Source organism: Gambusia affinis, linkage group LG15, assembly GCF_019740435.1.
Source record: "Gambusia affinis linkage group LG15, SWU_Gaff_1.0, whole genome shotgun sequence".
NCBI lineage: Eukaryota > Metazoa > Chordata > Actinopteri > Cyprinodontiformes > Poeciliidae > Gambusia > Gambusia affinis.
This window is the reverse complement of record NC_057882.1, coordinates 16,993,549-17,013,812: the sequence shown is the minus strand read 5'-3', so window position 1 is coordinate 17,013,812 and position 20,264 is coordinate 16,993,549. Positions and strand designations below refer to the sequence as shown.

At 39.0% G+C, this 20,264-nt stretch overlaps 1 protein-coding gene across 3 annotated transcripts in view; it reads left to right on the top strand.

The window, feature by feature from the left end:
• The window catches only part of srrm3 (serine/arginine repetitive matrix 3), an 88,918-nt gene extending 69,217 nt beyond the window's left edge, over positions 1-19,701 (top strand). Inside the window, exons 9-15 of one of the 3 annotated variants that reach the window (XR_006372998.1) lie at positions 583-690; positions 2,939-3,101; positions 12,223-12,500; positions 13,223-13,474; positions 13,559-13,684; positions 16,078-16,226; positions 17,830-17,968. Coding sequence is in view for 2 of the 3 variants with exons in the window: in XM_044141418.1 (XP_043997353.1) it covers positions 583-690; positions 2,939-3,101; positions 12,223-12,500; positions 13,223-13,474; positions 13,559-13,684; positions 17,830-18,094 (1,192 nt within the window). In the remaining variant the exon portion in view is untranslated. Of the gene's footprint in view, positions 1-582; positions 691-2,938; positions 3,102-12,222; positions 12,501-13,222; positions 13,475-13,558; positions 13,685-16,077; positions 16,227-17,829 lie in introns of all 3 variants that reach the window. The other 2 variants (XM_044141416.1, XM_044141418.1) reach the window with 2 other exon arrangements.
• The last annotated feature ends 563 nt before the right edge of the window (positions 19,702-20,264 follow it).

The following is a 20,264-nucleotide window of genomic DNA, read 5'->3' as shown; positions in this document are numbered from 1 at the left end:
TTACAGAACTCCTTAAGTGTCATAGTTTCACCATTACCTGCTTCAAATTCACAGGAATGCTACAGTGTTGCATTGTAGGCAATAGAACCTTTTTTTTTGGACTTATTTCAAATGGAATTGAATTGTTTATTTGCATTGTTCAAAGTCTTTCTAATATTGTATTAAAGGTGGTTAAATAACAAAGCTGCAGAACGTTCCAATTGTTTATCTTATCAATAATAATCGATTACTAAAATAACTGTTTTGCAGAGAACATGGGTGTAGATTTCATGTGTCCTGTAAACATGTAGAGACGTAAACAGCTGTAATTGCAGGAACAGGCCTCATACATTTATAGTGGTACTTTATACTCATAATTAAAGACTCAAATTTAAAGTGCACATTCATATCTTTTCATTTCGTCCTCTGCGTAAAACGACATTGGACGTGTTTAGCTCTGCGTGAAGCGTTTCAGAAACTACGAGTTTGACGACTGAGTGTGCGTTGTTGTTGTGTGTGTCTCCATGATGTATGCATGCATACATGTTCCGTTGCATGTGTGTGTGTGTGTGGTGTGTTTGTCCATCTGCTGTCATCCATCAGGTCCTCGGGTGAGACCCCCAGCAGGGGCTCACAGCGTCAGGGCAGCTGCTGCAGCTCTCGAAGCGTCTCCCTGTCCTCCACTCGGAGCACCTCCAAATCCCCCTCCAGGTAGGCGACTCTTTGACACACACATGCACGCTCCGTCTGTTCGCACTCTGAAATTGGTCTGACTGGGCGGTTGCCCTGGTGACCGACGGTGTCTCTCTCTCTCTCTCTCTCTCTCTCTCTCTCTCTCATTTACTCTTAGCCCTCGGGGGAAAGATTAGGAGACAAATTGGGCTCCTCAACGTGTCTTTTAATAATGCACTTTGAATGGTTGCAATATCTCGCTCCGCATTCCTGCTTGATGAAAAACTATTCATTGTCAGTCACATTGTTACTCAGCCCATGTTGGACTGAGTAGTTCACTCTCTTCTTTGACCGTATTCCAATTAAAAATGTCTTCATCTAATTTTTTCCCCCCCTTTTGTCAGGTTCTTGTTGTAATTTCCTTCACGAAAGTTAATTCAAATATGTTCAGCTCTTAGTGACACAGTAAGTTTTGCCTCTGTTTTTTTCTGTTTATACTGACTCTCCTAGAGTGTCCTAAAGTTTGTTGGAGTAATCCTTTATCTGACAAAAAATAAAAAAATAAAAATTCTGGTTTAAGGTTAAGGATTTTTTAGCTTTACAATTTGTGCGTTTTCTCCGACTATCATTTGTTTTCATTGTTTTCAGGGCTCCTTGTTCTCTGGTTTTAAAATGTGAGCTCTAAAGCTCCAACCATTTAAATGTGCAGCACAATAAGTGCATTAAAAGCTTGCGGAGCAGCTGACGTCTGCCAGCAGGCTTTTACAGTTAAGATCTTGATAGTGTCTGTGTGCGGACAATAGTTATGCCTGTTTCTTTATAAATACTGCTGTAATTTAACACTGATAAGCTGCATAATTATGATTACAAGAAGAACGCCAGATAAGTATGATTCAGGTAAAAGGAATTCCACTGTGATGTTCCAGAAACATTAGCAAACCTGCTCTAACTGTCCTTTCTGCTCTTTTAAGGGCATTTTCACCATCCTTCATTTCCAGTAACAACCCCTCTCATTCCCTCCAATTCCAGGTTTAATCTGACATAGATCACTTCTTTGATTTCGACAAAAAGCCTTTTAAAATCCTCTCCATGATTGATCTTACACTGTGGCAAAATTTGTACACCTCTGGCAATAAGACTTCAAACTCTGGATGCTCTGTGCTGCCTGTTTGAACCATGGGCCGTCATTAAATCCTGTTATTTTCACATGAATTTATGCAAACTGGGCCCTCGGTTTGTCTGGGACTGCAACCCATCCCACTCCGTCACGACTAGCTACATTTACTCACTTACATTTACTTGAGCAACATTTTGGAAAAATGTACAGAGTTAATTAGAGTTCTGTTAGATACACTGTTGGGATTAGCGCTTGTGAAATTTTGGATGCCTCTCTTGGACAAGCCGTATTCCCTCCTGCATGTTCTGTTGCAGAAAGTGTGTATTTTTGCACCACCCATTCACACTGTTTTTGTTAGTGCGTCCAAAAAAAATTCAAATACCTTCTACACCTTGCACTAGGAAAGTTTGTGCTTCTCTATGCAGCCTTGTGAAATAAGTATTTTATATTTTATAAGGTATTTTAAACAAGTATTTTTTTTAAATTCAGCTCTCTGGGTGCATTCACACCATCCCTGTTCGCTACAACCAAACTCTAGTTTGTTTGTCTGGAGTCCGGTTTGTTTGGGAGGTGTGTGGATGCACAATTAAACCGATGTGGACCCAAAAAAGCTCATTCTGGTCTGCCTAAAAACGTAGGTCTCATTTTGGCTGAAGTGAACTCTGCTGCACATTTGAATGCCAAGGGGACCAGAAAAAAGCAGGAAGCAAACTGTAGCACGTGGCATTCTGGGTAAATACAACCAAAATGAACACAAATGTCTGGCACTAGTGAAGAAATGGCTCGTGGTCTTTTACCAAAGACAAAAAATAATAAATCCTGCAACTGCTAAAAGGTGACTCATGACATTATGTGAAGAAGGAAGTTGTGATCATCTCTTCTTCTGAGGTTTTTGTGTCTTTCCTTCCATGGTTCTTGGTGCAGCACCGCCATAGGCGAGGGAGTACCTGGTTATTCAAGGAGTTCGGTTTGTTTGACGTAGCGCAATGAGAAAGTGAACCGCAGCAGCTGAAAATGTAACTAATGTTGCAATTTTGGTCCCTAATCGAAACGAGCCTACTAGACTTACCCCATCCGAATATTTTATATGCTTTACTCCATTTATATTTGTCCTGTGGTGAAAAGGTTCATTTTTTTGTTTTCACAGTCTGTATTTTGTGTCTCTTCCAGACTGAACTCCAAGCACAAGACGGACGGACAGAAGGCGTCGGCCACATCACCTCCTCTGGCTCCAAACAATCCCGTCAAGTGGCACAACGGGGACCACACCCGACGGAGCCGCAACGGCAAGGCGGCCAGATTCACACACGCCGAGGGCGAGAAAGGGAATGATGTATGTACTCTCCTCTACTTTGACCCCACCCCTCCCACACCCCACCCTCCACCCACCACTCCTTCAGTGGTCTCCGCCACAGTCTATGCAAAGCTCTTAACTTGCTCTCCCGCGTTGGTTCACATCAGCTCTCGTCAGCTAGACACAAGGATTAGGAAGATTTAGTTGTGAACTTTTCTCAGGTTTATCTGGGATGTAAACAAGGTCTGAAGATTATTAACGCAAATATTTTTGACATGTAGAAGGCCCTGTGTGTGAAACTTGCTGCTCCTGCTGCTTTGTTTCTGGCTCTGTTTGTTTCACTCCTCTGCCATCATGTTGTTGTTTATTTTTTATTTTTGTCTCTGGTAGTTTTTGGGTTGTTTTTTTTTTGTGTGTGTGTTTGTTTCTATGTCGGTGTTCTGCCAGTGACACAATAAGGGAGCTAACAGATGGAAGATTCCTGTGCTTCTCATCGGTACACTAGCTTACGACACCCTGGATGGTAAATTTAAACACGCACAAATCGTACTAAATAAACAGGTGACTAATAATCTCTAAATTAAGCAGCTGCTGTCTTAAAAATATTGGAGGAAAATAAACAAGTAAAACCTTTGCTGTGTCATATTTTAATGGCTAAAAATACAACGCTGTTTCCTAAAAAAAAAGAAGATAATGCAGAATGGGACAGTAAATCTTTTAAAGTTTATATGTTTTTATTAATAGACAGATATCAGTTTTTTCCTCTCATAAATGAATAGTTTCAGCTGTGGACTGGGGATAAAAGTGATTAATAAACATTAAAAGTAAAACCATTAATTTGGGTAATTAGTTTTAGTCTTCCTTCTGTTTTCCAAAGATTTCATGTTATTGGTTACAGAGACTGGTTCAACTTTTTTAAATACCCTCTGACCTTGTAAAAGTAATGATTCATTTCATTCTTTTTAGTTGTAGGAATTTGTATCTGGGAAGAACATCACACCCAAAGAGCCAGCGATCCGACTATCTACAATTAGCAAAGCAAGCCGGTGCCTTTGTGTTTTCCTTCATTTAGTAGATTTAAACACTTAAAGTTCAATATCAGAGGATGTTCTGCACTATGCTATGTGTAGCTGCGTTAATGAAAGGCCACCAGCTGTAACTACAGATATCACAACATTTTACATGCATAAGCAACCACCACGAGTGACTATTTAATATCTGTTTTATCTTACATTGGTTGCCATGTAAATGCTGGCGAAGTTCACCGTTGTTTTTACTATAGGGAACAGCAAACCCATCCATGAGGGGCATTACTGCTGCTGTGGGACCCAAGCCCAGATAAATGCTAAATAAAACATGCAGATCTCAAGGAATAAGGAGAATAACGTGACAGAGACGGACAGGGAGAGATGGAGGAAATCTAACTGCAGATCAGCTGATGTAAACACTCTCTCTCTGCACCGAGTCTTTAACTTCTCTAAATGTAATGTAGTAATGATAGTAATGATGCTAACTTTAGTTGGAATTCGCATTCAAACAAATTTCTGAACAACTACAAGGAGATCATAAAACTTTGCTGTTTAAGAACAAGTAAAATACCAAGAAAAACAAAACAATAGGTTTGAAATTAAAGCAAAGTGAACAAGTGGGTCTTTAAATCAATAATTAATAGAACAAAATATTTTTATATATTTAGGGCTACATTGCACTTAAGAGTAGTGTGTCACAGGTACTCTGAATGCCAATTGTTTTCATTGGTTTTATGAGAAAGATATGAGAATTTTGTTTAAAGATTGAGACAAGAGAAGCAGCCCAACATACCAACTCTTTTAAAAACAGAGCATCACCCCAGCAGCAAAACATGGTGTGGGTGGTATGATGGTCTGGGACGCAATACTGTTTCAGGATCTGGACAGTTTGCTGTAATTGATGGATTCATTACATTCATTCATGAAAATGAATGAGAGATGGAAGACTCAGTCCACAAAGAGGAGAGGGTTGAAGTCCCCTCATATTGACGTAAAAAAACTATTTTTGCTAAAGCGTCATGGTGAATGTTTGCAATAGTTGCTCAATCATTTATAATGTAAAGATGTGATTACTTTTTAACTGAGCTTATCTTTGATTTTTGATATCAAACCTTGTTTGTTTGATGACGAAACAGCAGAAATCTGCAGGTGGGAAAATACGTGTTGTATTGCTGTTATTTCTTTTCTATTCAAATATGACACAGTAAATGCAAAGCTTGTATGAAATGAGCTTGAGTTTATGGGTCTTGCGTACTATTTTTTTGTTCTTTATAATAAAACAAATATGCACAGACTGCTCCTAAGCCTTAAAGAGTCACGTATCAGACAACCAGTCCTTGTTTCCTCCAGTGAGCTCTAAACTCCTGTGTTCATTTCGGAAAACGACCTCCCTCCTATAAATGGATTATTAATACTGCAGCAGGCAACCAGGAGACGCTGGAATGAATTTAAAAGGCATCAGTCACAGGGGATCTAACAGCAGCTGATTGTGAAAAACCATTTCTTTGATAAATATGTCTCTAAACTTGGCTGCACACACTGTAAACACTTCCTCCTGAGAACTGAAATCCCCGTTTTTCTACTCCAGCTTGCATGTGTCTGAAAGGTCTCACATGATCCCTGTTTTTTCCCCCTTTTCCTCTCTCTGCTTATTTCATTCATTGCTGTTTTTATGTTTTCTTCCCCCTTATTGGTTTACCTAATATTTGCCCATGATTAAATGCCCAAATCTCTCTGTCTTCCAAAGCGCTCATATGCTTTGGAACTGGATCAAGTAGGTTAACTGGGTATGTGTCATAGTTTCTTCTTGTCAATGCAGTTGTCTTTCTTCTAAAGGAGATAGTTCCTCTTCTCTTCCAGGCATCAACTCCACCAGGCGTTAAACACATGCTCCTCCTTACTGCTACACCTCACCAGTTCAGTGTGCACGTTTCCAAAAGGTGGCAGGAGCCTGTCGCTTTCTAATTCATGCGTTCAAGAAGACTGAAAAATCTCTAAAGCAGTGGGGATGGAGTGAAAGAGGAGCATGTGATTTGGTCATAATTTTTCTGGCAGCATCTTTAATAGATAATCTGATGCTGCCACAATGTAACGCAGCCGAGAGGTGGAAGAGTTTTAAAAAGCTACAGTGTCTGACTGAAGTGACAGATTCTTGATCTAACCGATGTTTGATTTTTTTTTTTTTTTTTTTTTTTTTTCATTGCTGACGCTGTGTGATTCTTTGGTTCTCTATCAGCACAGTTTGTGTTCCTGCAGTAGGTCCCTTTGGAACCATGTATCCACCATGGAGGAGGCAGAAAATTCCCAGGAGAACTTGAAGTAGCAGCTAACAAATAGAACCGCTAATCAGTCTCTCCTCCTTCTTAAAGCTTCCCTTTATGAGAAACCTAAAACATGTTAAAGTAAGAGGTTTTGCTGGTACAGCAAAAAATAAGAAATGCACTTGAAATTTTCTCATATTTTGTCACATTACAACCACAACCTTCAAATGCATTTTATTAGAATTTGGTCCGATCAGATAACAGAAAACCCCAAACTTACAGTGCAAAGAGCCGTTTTCACCATCAGCACATCTAAATAGAGTCACACATTTTACATAATGCTTTGAAAACTTCTCATTTTTGATAAATAAATACAGTTGGAGGACTTAAAATAAAAACCAACATAAGGCGCCTGCAAAAGTAGGATAGACACACTGTCTTCTAAAGGTTGCCATGTTGGAAAACCAGGTGGAAAAAAGTCAAAGTCCAGACCGAAATACAGCTGAGAATCCACAGATGTTCCAACACCGGCAAAAGTGCCAGTGTTTATGTGTGAAAGCTGGTTACATGTAGGAGCCACGGGACGGTAGATAGATGGATGGGTAGAAACACACACACACACACAAAAAAAAGTTTTACTGTTGTAACGTTTTTGAAATGCTTGCAAAGTGGAAATAAGATGAATCATAGGTGAAGTGGATTCTTTTTGCTTTGTATAAAACTCTACAGCTGGCGGTTCAGGCAGGCATGCAGCCCATAATTTGGTGAAATATGACAGCACATCAAGGACAACCTAACCAGTGTGGTGTTACAGGAAACATGCAAGCAGATTGGATTTTTTGTTTGTTTGTTTGTTTGTTTTTTAGCTTGGTAGAGGAAATGTGAGCCTCACATTGTCCTCTTATGGAAGTAGGGTGTGTGACTCTTTCCCAGCCAGAGGAGGGCACTAGAGGGTTAATTTCTGATCAGAGCAGCAGAGATTCACAAGTAATTTATACTTTTCTAAAAAGTGCTTTATGACACCGTGTTTTCAAAGACGCCACTTTTAATTTGCGAAGGGACTAACACTCTGTTTGCTACTGCTTCTCCCAGTTTCCCTGCGGCGGTCTGCCTCCTGCGTGGTGGACGTACAGGTCTGAAAAGCCGCCAACTCTGTTTTTGCTGCTTATTAAGAAGTATCCAAAAATAACTAAATAAATAAACAAACACAGCCTCAAATAACTTTGACATCTAACACCCTTATGAACACGAGTGATAATGTTAAAAAGGGACCCAAGCCATTTGAGGTGTAAGCTTTGGAGAGCAGATTGCTCTTTGTTGCTGCAGTTCTGCTTATAGTTTTAAACATATTAAATGAAAAAGGGTTTTTGTAATAGCATCTAAAAGTCCTGAGTGAAGCACTGGTTCACTGCTGCTGCAGCTGGTGCTGCTGGAAAAGCCTCCGAGGCCAAAATGTGACTGGGGTCCCTTTGAAATGTGCCAACTCTTTTTAGTTTGTCCATCTTAGCAGTGACTTCCTCCTCCTCCTCCTCATCCTCTGCTACCTGTTCATCTGCGCCCAGTGTGACTCACGTCTCACTCTTGTTATTTTTCTTCCCACATCTCTTTCACATCAGCCAGCTCTGCATGCCCCTCCTCCTCTTCCTCCTTCTCCTCCTCCTCCCTCGCTCCGCTAATCTAATTAACTCTCTTCCTCCCCTGTTTTGATACAAATATGGCTGCATTTGTACAAGCGAAAAAGACAGCAAATCATGTAGTCTCTAGTTTCATTCTTTGTTTCTGGTTTTAGTTTGCTTTTGAATTCCATCTGGATTCTTCTTTTTTATTATTTTTCTTTATTTTTTTTCCTCTATTTTCTTTTGACTTTTGGTTTTGTTTATTCCTCCTCAGTCTCTGGACTCAAATATGTAGCTGTGATACTAAAAGAGGTCATTGTCTTTTTCCCATTTCGCTGCGGAGAACATTCCTTTCTCCTTTTTTTTCCTTTTTTTCTTTCTTTCCTTTTTTTGTTGATATTGCATACGTGTCACTGATTGAAATGGAAGGTAGGTAACGCTTTGCCTACGCACGTGATCTTTATGCAGATGAGAATGTGACAAGCACCCTAGCCTGAGTGACGTCAATGTTTCTCTCTCTCTCTCTCTCTTTCTCTCTTTCTGTTGTTGACCAATGATCTTTAACTAAATCAGTCTGACTTCATCAATTATGATTTGACTCGTGAGAGATTGGATTACCTAGAGCTCTGGTTTTTCTCTTTACTCCTTAACTTCATTCAGAAGTCCACTATCCCGCTCTTATCTTCCAGGTCCCATTACTTTGCTTTTCTTTCTGTTTTTGGTAAAATGCATTCTGTTTGTCCGGCATTTCTCTGTTTGTTGGTGAGTTAGTACATTCGTCTTTTGAGTTCCTCCATATTGATTTTTTTTTTTCTCCGACAGTTTCTGACCGCCATCACAGTCACCAGTGGTTGTATATTTTCTGACTACACCGCTTAGTTGTGTTCTCTCCCGTGGAGAACGGCTTCTCTTTCTGCAACAATCAGTCGGTGCTTTTTGTCCTATCTTTAGTTTCACTGAGCTGTTCAGCCCGTTGATAATGCATGCTGAAGATCCTGCTAAATTTGCTTTTTATGAAACACGTTTTGGAGGTTTGCTCTCTTTCTACCTTTTGTTTTCTAGCAGAGTGCATTAAGAGTTGTAGTTCCTAAGCGCCCTCGTGAATCTCTAATCTAGGCTCTATTGTTGCTGAAAGCGTACAATACGAGACACTGTTTAAAGGATAATGTCGACATCGCCGTATTATTTCCTCCTACAAACAAATCCTTTGAAAAGACCAAAGCTATTCTTTGTGTTTTGTAGTTGGTCCCTATGGAGCCTCGGATGCATTCAACCCTTAAAGAAGCTCCAGATTTTTTTTTTTTTTCAAAGCCATAATAGTCCTCCTTGGTGAAATGTTTCTTCCCACAAAGTAGAATTTATAATGTTTGTTTGTATTTTTAACAAAGAAAAAGCTTTTAAAAACTCACAATATTGTTTGGGATCAATCTTCACATGTGTATGGGGTACAATCTTATCATGATATTTTGTGGTACTATTGCGATGACGATAAAAATTAAGATTAAAAAGAAAATCTAATGGCTGTGACCTCAGTACCACAAACACAAATACTGTCTCTGGACAAAACCTTCCCGTTCAAAACAGGCTTTTTCAGGACACCAGTTACTTAAAGAAGAGCTATTTCTATGAAACTTTTATTTGAAAATAAATAAAAGACAAACAATCAAAACAATATCAGAGTTACTAGTGAAGAAAGTTCCAGATGTGTTTGATAGAAAGTACCACTGTTCATAAGCTCACATGAACAAACAACAGCTTTTAGTTTGGACAAATGTCTTTTAAACTGTTGTAACATCATGAATTACTTGTTCGTTTTGGTCCTTTCAATGGGTTTGTTCACAAAAAAATAAATAAAAATATTTAAAAAAAAAATATCAAGCTTTTCCACATTTTGTCATATTACAGCCACAAACTTCAGTGTATTATATTATATGAATGTTTGGGTCTATCAAAGAAAGACAGTGTATGACTGTAAAGTACAAGAACGCAAGCGGGAAAAACCCCCCCAAAACAATTAGACACTGAAACCACAGTTATCGCAGATAAATACTTTCAGTGTCAAATTATGCATAACTGGACCCATAAAAAATAATTATGTTGATATTTTGGTTGCTAGACAACTTTTCAAGATGGACACCATGATCGTTGTGGAATTAGATGAATGTGTTTGGTATCAAAACACACAAACTTATGAACATTTTGAACCATAGAATTTAGATATATATTTTTTGCTCTTGTTCGATTTATGGTTATGCTGAAGAATATTATTTGTTTGCACTAAAACAAGTAGTTGATATCACGAATGGTGGTCACAGCTAACCAAAAAGAAACGTAGCTCTGCTAAAGCTAACCTGCTGAACATATTAAAAACGAGTACAAGCTAATGCTAACCTGTGAAATGTTACGATATTAATTTAAAGTTGTATGAATATGATGGCCAAAGTTAAAAACATTTAGTGCTACACACAGTTCATCCAAGTTGTGAAAATAGATAACATCTTTATACCAATAATTACTTTAAAATGTAAAATAAAATAAAATAAAAAATAAATAAAACGGCAGCCATTTTGGAAAACAGCGGTTGTCCTGAAATTGAAGAGGAAAACATGAAAACACACGACCTGAGGGGTGAGCATACAAATTTCTATGCTTGTTTCCACATTTTAAATATTTTAAAGAAATATGCTGAACTACATGGGAAGCTTGCTAACACATGCTCATCGTCTCAAACTACAAAAACTGGGCAAGGAGAGAAACAGGCAAGCAATTTACAATAAGTCATGTAAGAAACACCATAAACATGTTGAAGTTGATCTGATCAGCCGACTAAAACAATTTTATGTGCACTACTTAGCATTAGTCTGTCGCATAAAGCCCAAATATAAACCGTTTATGTTTGTGATATGACACAATGTGGAAAGGACTTTGGATACTTTTGCACAACTTTATATAATAAAATCAGCCTTACCCTTGTAAACAGTGGTCTATAATTATAACGGTATTTTTTTAATTAATTTTATTTTTAAGAATTGCTTTTCACTTCAGCTCAATGAAAAGGTTACATTTTTACTCTTCTACCACTACAATGGAGGTTTGCCCGCTCCAGCAATCTTGGACAACGTCAGTAAGGATGAAATGCTCCGTAGCTCTCTGTTGGAGCAGCTCTCTGGAAAGCAACAAGGCTGTTTTTGTAAGAACTAATGTCCTGGATTAAGGGGCTCCATCAGCCCAGATGCTGAAGTCGGTAACGTCCAAACATTCCAGGTCCTCTGTAGACAGAGAGAGAGTTTTATTTCACCTTTGAACCAGGCAGCTGCTGCGTGATTTTTAGGAAAGCGCCCGGGTCCGGAGGATTTACGCTCTGTGTGAGGGACTCCCTGCACATTGTGGTTTCTCCTCTTTGCTTTTCAGTTCTTTTCTCTTGATTTCCATGCATTGTCTCATGAGTCACTGGCAGGGAAGGGTTTTGTGTCTTTTTCTCTTGCATTTTGTGAATCTAATGATGCACTTATGTTGCCCCACTTTTCCCTTTTCTTCATACCTTACCTACTAAAGGAGGGAATATCACTTTATTGGTAAGTGGATGTTAACCAGAAGGGAGTTAAACAAGAGTAACCATTAAAAAAAAAAAGAAAAAAAAAACTAAGAAAATGGGTCGCTGTTCACATCTCAGCAAATGTTCTCAGGAAACACACAGAGAAAATTGAGTAGCAGTCAGTTTGTTTTCTGATTCAACTGATTCAATAATTGTGTTCTTTATTTTGTTCCTTCCATTTCTGTGATGTTTCGTCAAGTTGTCTTCTCTTCCTGTTTTGTTTCATTTTAAATTTTTTTTAGCCATTACTTAACAAAAGAGAAAAGAAAAAAAAAACTGAAGAAGTCCTCTTTCTATTCTCCAGAATCTGTAGCTCTGTACTTTCTGCCTCTGCTCTAAAACTTATTTGGCTCACTTTTTCTTTATTCCCTCTCTCTTCCTAGTTCTTTTGTTTGTTTTTGCGATTCTTCTTTTTATTTTTTTCAACTCATTATGGTTTTGCATGTCAAGTATTGCATGCGCTGCACCATAGAGGACTATCTATAAGCCATATGGAGAAAACCTAGATCTTTTTTCTTTTAGATGTTTACCTTCTTTTGGCAAGTAAACCGTAGCTCTTTATCACCAGCCTGGAAACATTCTGATGCTATTTTTGTCCTATTTCTTTTTTTTTTTTTTTTTTCTTTTTTTTCCCCTTTGTTGGTCATAATTTCTCTGCAGAAGCTGCGTCTGCTGAATGCGAGCTCTGCAGGCATCCAGTCTACTTTACTAAAAGAGCAAAAGCTCCACAGCGCCCCCAGCAGGAACCAAGCCGAAGAGACTGGGAGTGTGGATGGCAAGATCGCAGCTGTAGGGAGCTCCTTAACTCAGACGTCAGGGAGGAGAAGCGGTCAGAGAGGGCAGAGAAGGAGCTCCCACTCCCCCGATCACAGCAGCGACTCGGCCCACTCCCAGCACAACCACGCTCACAAAGGGAGGACGTCCCGTCATCAGCGAAAGTAAGTCGGTGCTGGACATTTTCTAGCTTTTCTCACCGATCAGCCATCCGCGGGGTTGTTGAAATTTGTTGCATTCTGGAAAGAGGTTGACAAAGTTATGCGTCTTCATAATTTCCTACTCCTCTTGATTTTAAATTGAAGTATCCAGGATGGAAACTTTCACAACTTAATGGAATAGATCTGTGAGGGGAAAAAATGTACCGGTACGTACAACATGAACAACCGTTAATGAAAGGGTTGAAAAATGACATCAACAGATGGACGTTTTGTTCAATACTGGGAGAAGTGGGAGAAAGATGCCCAAAAATGCATGTCTAATTGAATTTCAGATAAATGAGGGACGACATAAAGTACAAAAATGTAACTTTATTTTTTCTTTGGAAAATTTCTTATTTGCATTTTTTATGGTAAATATTAATGTTCCTTTCCTGGCAGTTTTTATATTGCTTTTTACAAGAAAACAATGTACATGTTAAAAAGAGGAAAAACACGAAAGAAACAATATTAAATATTTATAGATTTTTTTTGTTTGTTTGTTTTTTTGCTCAGACAATTTACATTTTTGGATTGATCTGCAGCTTGCATTCTGGCTATAAAGTGTCGCTCGTGTGTTTGATTTGATTTATTGATTTTATTGCAGACACGAAAGTCAACAAAACAACAGAATACGTATTTACATTAATAAACAAATCAATTGATTAAATTGTTGCATTTTCCCTCAGGACAAAAGGTGGCCACTCCTCCAAGCGTCACAACCGCTCTAATCGAGGTCAGGCGCATCACAAGAGCCCGTCAGTGTCTCCGGGACGCCACTCACACGTGTCAGGTAGGAAGAACGACGAGTCTCGGAGCAAAGCCAACCTCCGGCAGCGCAGCAGCTCCTGGAGCAGCGGCCGCTCGTCCTCGCGCTCGGCCTCCAGAGACAAGGGCACCGTCAAGGTCAAGTCCCCGCACAGCAGACAGAACGTCTCCAGGTGAGACCCAGCAAAGGACAAAGGACTCGCCATCTAGATTCATTTTGCTGCTGCCGCTCTGACGGCCGACTGTCTGTCATGCAGAGAAAAGGACAGCGCCAACCGCTCTGACGCCGACAGCCGAGCTCGGCGCCGCTCACGCAGCTACTCACCCATCAGGAAGAGAAGAAGGGATTCTCCCAGTTTCATGGAGGCTCGGAGGATCACCAGGTAACGCCTTTTTATCACCGGAATAAATATCCTGGTTTCTGTCACAGAACATCCACAGCCTATCAATAAAATGTCCTGCTCATGTGTGAAAATGTCTCGTGTTTAGCAGCTTCAAGAGATGCCATGCAAAAGGAGTTAGAAGCAGGAAACTTGGACTTTGTAACATAAGATTTCAGGTTAATCATTAGTGGATAACAAAACTACCCAGTAATATGGACAGTGTAGATCAAACACCTTGCCTGATTATACAAATAGAAAGGAAAAACTGTAAACTATGCATGCTTGTCCAGGAGGAGTGAATATGGTGAGTAAATGACTTGATTTAATCTGATGGGTTTCCTTAGAAACCTTTGTACGTCTCTGAAACCCTAAATTATCATACTGTACTATTTGATCAATCGGAATGTAAAAATGATTGAATTGAATGATTGTTTTTTGTAAAGTACCTTGAGACTACCTTTGTTGTGAATTAGCGCTACAGAAATACAAATGAATTGAACTGAATTAAAAAATAGACCGACTGCTTCAGGACTGACTGATGTATAACCAAAATCTGTATTTGATGAATGCGTAATTTATTTTTTTTCCAAGATAACACATCAGGAAAAAAAAACTCTGGCCCTTGAGGAAAGAGGTTTGAGACCATCGGTTCATAGTGAAGCTATGTTTTCCCAACAGTGCAGGTTGGGGCATTGAGAGGTTTAGAAACGTAGCTGTAGGCATTGTGGTCAGTATGTTTTGGAACAGTAGGAGTTTTGGTAACACTTTATTTGAGGGGTTGTGAATAAGGCTGTCATAACACCGTCATAAACATGTCATAACACCGTCATAAACATGACATAACACCGTCATAAACATGACATAACACCGTCATAAACATGTCATAACACCGTCATAAACATGTCTTAACACTGTCATAAACATGTCATAACACCGTCATAAACATGTCATAACACCGTCATAAACATGACATAACACCGTCATAAACATGACATAACACCGTCATAAACATGTCATAACACCATCATAAACATGTCATAACACCGTCATAAACATGACATAACACCGTCATAAACATGACATAACACCGTCATAAACATGTCATAACACCGTCATAAACATGACATAACACCGTCATAAACATGACATAACACCGTCATAAACATGTCATAACACCGTCATAAACATGTCATAACACCGTCATAAACATGACATAACACCGTCATAAACATGACATAACACCGTCATAAACATGAGTGAGTCTTCATTAATATTTGACAAGTGTCATAAAGTGTCATTCGGTAAATCATGACACTTTTAATACAAAGTTGACATTATTCAAAATGTCTTTGTTATGACAACTTGACATTAAGCTTTAAAAATGATGCAGCTTTATGTTATTAAAGCTAAAGTTTAACCGGTAATACTTTTATAACAAATTTATGTCAGATCATGATTTCTTGATTAATGTCAAGTTGTCATAACAAAGACATTTTGAATAATGTCCACTTTGTATTAAAAGTGCCATGATTTACTGAATGACACTTTATGACAACAGTCATAAATATTCATGAAGACATATTCATGTTCATGACAGGTGTTATGACATGTTTATGACGGTGTTATGACATGTTTATGACGGTGTTATGACATGTTTATGACGGTGTTGTGACATGTTTATGACGGTGTTATGACATGTTTATGATGGTGTTATGACATGTTTATGACGGTGTTATGACATTTTTATGACGGTGTTATGACAGTCCTATTCACAACCCGTCAAATAAAGTGTTACTGGAGTTTTTTGTGAAGGTTTTTTTTTTTTACTTTACCCATCGTATGTCATACTTCTGTAATGAGAAAACGTTTCATAGGTCACCAGTTAAAATTAAACCGGCTAATGTTGAATTGCACACAGCAGCAGGATTGGTTTCTAAATACTGACAGATTTCACCTGGTTTCTTCGGTTTACATGCCTTTTCTTCATTCGTAATATAAGTTTTTTTCAGTGTGATTACAATTATCATGCACAATTTATGAATCAATGTTGAGTTCTTGGTTCAATTTGATTTCTCTGTGTGTTTTTCAGAGATTTGCCGTGAATTTCGTCCCAATAGAATTATTAGAGATATTTTTATTGAGAAAAACAACATGTTAGGCATCATTTTTATCTGCCATATATGTTTAGTTTCTTCTTCACTTTAAAGGATTATTTTTTTATTCTCATAAGTCCTACTTATTGTATTGTTTCTTGTAATCGGTTACTTGAGCAGGAAGAAAGGAAGATTCCCCCACTTCTGTTAAATCCACTTTGCTGTTTCTCTCCCTGTTCATGTGAAAGCGTTGACAGACTTAATGAGTGAAATGAGTGTACCTTGTCATGTTTGCTTCAGTCCTGAAGGTCCTCACATGGAGACAACGGGATGCTGCTGAATTCAAATGCTGCAGGCTTGTTACCCTGGTAACAGTTGCTGTGCAGCAGAGCCCTGCTAGTCTGACCCCTGACGCTCAGCTGAACATCAAACCATCAGAGCTCTCCTGAGTAAACCTGGACTCATCTTGTTTTGTTTTTTTTCTTTGTCCTCTCTCTTTTTCTTCATCACATCTCTGAAACTCACAGTTCGGTTCTAAAGCTACACCCCACTGACATCACGCACTAATGCTGCAGCGCAGGGACGCAGACATTAAAATGCTACCAAGGTCTATTTACTCAGTTATTGGCAGAACAGAAGATGAAGGTTCTGGTGAGCCTTCATTTTATGATTCATCTTAAAAACCTTCTGACCCAACAAAAACTCCTTCAAGCCACAGAACTGCCTGGACTTTTCCCATAAATGTGAAATGTTGTCAAACCCAGGAGTTAATCTAAAATGACAGGCAACTAAAACATTTCTGAGTTCATTCTGTTAGCTATTTGTTACAATATTCGGACATTAATAAACTGCAAACAAATGTTAGTCTGAACCCTGTTCAGCAAACATCCATGTTTATTTCGGATATGCACCCACCAAAGATTTTGTGCACAATTAAATATTTTAAATCTTCTGGAATATTGTGAGGAACTAAATTTACAATATAATAAATAAATAAAAGGAACAAGCAAAATACAATCTGGCTTTAATTGAAAATGTAATTGTTTTAGTTATTATTGACAGTACAATAATTAGTCAGATATTTTATTGAAAATGCCTGACATCACATTGCATACCTGTGCAGCTGAAATTAGATTTTATTATTTTATAAAATCAGACAAAATAATTACCAAGTTGACATCATAAGCTGCTTTAGCACAACTCGCGCAATTAGCATAACTAATTGGACTGTGTGTGTACTTTCCAGATAATATAGATCTTTACCTTAAATGTGAACGCTGTCAGCATTTTGTGTCAAAACAAATTCGAAGTTGGAATGAAAAAAAACAAAACAAAAAAAAAAAAACAGCAAATTTATGTTTGTTCTGGTTTAAACATAACAGCCTATCGACAACCTAATTACAACTCTGAAAACGTCTTGAAGAACCTGATATTTAAAAACAGATAACTTTAATTCGTCTGCCTTCAGTACGAACTTCCACACTGAACAGTATTGTCAGCATTTCCAGTTTGCGATTGGATCATTTGAGTCAGAGTTTTGAGCCAGGAGTGAATAGTCCACACGTAACTAAAATGTTAAAAACTCCACAGTTCTGCTGGAATGAAAAGGAGGGGCAGACATGTTGTGCATCTCCTTGGCAGCATTTATCCGTCCCACATTGTTGGTCTGTATGGGTGATGGCCTCTACTGAGAGAAAGAAAGGCGGTTCTTTGGGGAGCTAACAGCTGATTACCTTACAGGAAGCAATTCCAATGTTGCTATTAACAACTCAATCTACTCAAGCTTTAACTAACAAAATGCATTTTCCTGCTGCTGAGTGTGTGGATGGTCAGCTTTTTATAACCCACAAAGCTCATCTCTTTTAGAAATTGCACTTGTTTACTGTTTCTGGGATCTAACTTTGACTTGCTGATCTTGTCTCTAAAGCATCACGTTGCAGATAACAGCCTGATCATCTTAATATCTTAACACCTCCCTCATTCTAACTTGTCACACTGCTGTCTTTCTCCGACGTCTTTTCCCCTGCCCCTCCTCCCCCTCCTCCGCACCAGTGCTCGGAAGCGGCCGATCCCGTACTACCGGCCCAGTCCGTCGTCGTCGAGCTACGACAGCAGCCCGTCCCGGTCCAGCCGCAGCCGAAGCTACAGCAGCTACAGCAGCTACAGCCGCACCAGAAGCCAGAGCCACAGCAGGAGCCGCAGCTGGAGCCGGAGTCGCAGCAAAAGCCGCAGCCGGAGCTGGAGCCGAAGCAGGAGCCGCTCCCGCAGCCACCACAGCTACTACAGCCGCAGCAGCTACGACAGCCCGGGGTTCTGAACGCCGACAGGTGGAGGATGTTGCGCGTCTTCCCTCCAGAGTCCAAACTCCTCCATCAGGGACAACACCGTCTCCAGAACAGAGCCTGAACAAAGACACTATGTATTTTATTACGGCACATTCATTTGGATCTAACAGTCTCCGATCATGTATCACAGACAAAACAATTTCCACGTGTCAAAAGAAAAAAATCATCAATTGACTGAGCCCAAGGAACAAATCGCACCGTCAGTTAGCACTTTCCGTCTCATCCTCCACCACCAGAAGGGAGCTGGTAAACAAACACATGCTTCGTGAATATAGTAAAACATATATGTATTCTAAAAAAATGAAACAAGCAGGAGCTAAATAGAAAACAAAGCCGACCAAAAGAAAACCTTCCAGATGTTTTTTTCCCTGCCATCATGTGCTCATCCCTTCAAACTCGTCTTCTTATTGAATAGCAGAGATCAACAAAAGTTAGAACAAAGGAGAACTTGACAAACGGAGGGAACAAAAAAAAACAACCTTTTTTTATGATTATAACTTTTATTGTATACATATGCCTGTATAGATTTAAACTCTGATAAGTCCTGGCTTTGTAAACTATGCACTGTATATTCCATTTAGCTTCAGCAGGTGTGTTTAGCATGTTACTTCGGTAAAAGATTCTCCTGGAAGAGGATTTATAAACTGAGAAGGGTGCCATTGAGTGTGTGAAGGGAGGGGGGATGGGTGCTGTGTATTACGTACTTTTACTCTCCTCCCATAACCATGTTCTTTCTACTAATCTGTATGTGTGGGTGTGTGTGTGCGTGTGTGTGTGTATGGAAACCTCGTCTTCAAAGATCAGCGCGTAGTCTGTAGCCTGAACTCAGGCTGCTCTAAAGGAAAACTGCAAAATTATGTCCAGGCACACCTGTGTTTTCACCTCGAGTTTATCCTATTTATATGTTTGTTTATTGGATTATTTATTTATTTATTTATTTATTTGATATTTAATTTATTTGACATTTTGTCACTAATGCAGGTAGATCATGCATTAGGATATGATCAAACAAGACAGTTTTGGTTTACATACTAGCGGCTGACCAAAAAGTAATGAAGTAAAAAAAAATTTATGAATGTGGGTTGACTTTGAAATGACAGCCCAGACTTGATGCTTCGTGAATTATTCTACAACAAGCCTGCTTAGACTCCAGGCCCATCTTTCCTTCTTTCTTTCTTTTTCTTTCTTTTTCTTTTTTGCTTTAACTGAATGAGAGAAAAAGCTCAATATTTCTAATTGAGCTCTGGTGGAGCATTTTGTTTTTAAACTATCTTTTTGTCCCCGACAGAAAACTCCACATCATATTTACACCGCTAGTTACCTCCGTCAACTGAAGATGTATTATAACAAAACAACAACTGCAGCATCGTCTGTAGGACAGCAAGTAAACCGGTGATACAATCACTTAAGTCTTCCTTTCCTTTGATGGAGTCTTTTTCCACTCATTCTTAAACTCTTAGTGTCAGCAGACTTAACCCAACCGGTGTGTCAAGTATATCATTGCCCCTTTTGTTCAGCTCATTCTTTGTATTGTACAAACTAAGCTCCATGGTATTAAACAAATGAGGAATTAATCAAACTCTTGCGTTATGCATTTTTTTCTTTTGTTTTACACTTCTGAAGGCATAACGCTCTACTGATTATCTCTTCTTCGTGACGCATGCTAGTTGGTGGGATACTAGAGAGCGAATCTGAAGGTATTCTCAGTCTGTTCGGTTTTCTGAATCTGAAGGTATTCTCAGTCTGTTCGGTTTTCTGAATCTGGAGGTATTCTCAGTCTGTTCGGTTTTCTGAATCTGGAGGTATTCTCAAGTCTGTTCGGTTTTCTGAATCTGGAGGTATTCTCAGTCTGTTCGGTTTTCTGAATCTGAAGGTATTCTCAGTCTGTTCGGTTTTCTGAATCTGAAGGTATTCTCAGTCTGTTCGGTTTTCTGAATCTGAAGGTATTCTCAGTCTGTTCGGTTTTCTGAATCTGGAGGTATTCTCAGTCTGTTCGGTTTTCTGAAGAGTGGCCCAACAAGAAAACAGTGGTGAATGCCCGTGTGGTTCAGCTACCAAAGCCCAAACTGCTAAAGAAGGTACTGATGATGAAAAGGGTGATTAGAAAATCACAAAATGATCACAACTTTGAACGAAAAGAGC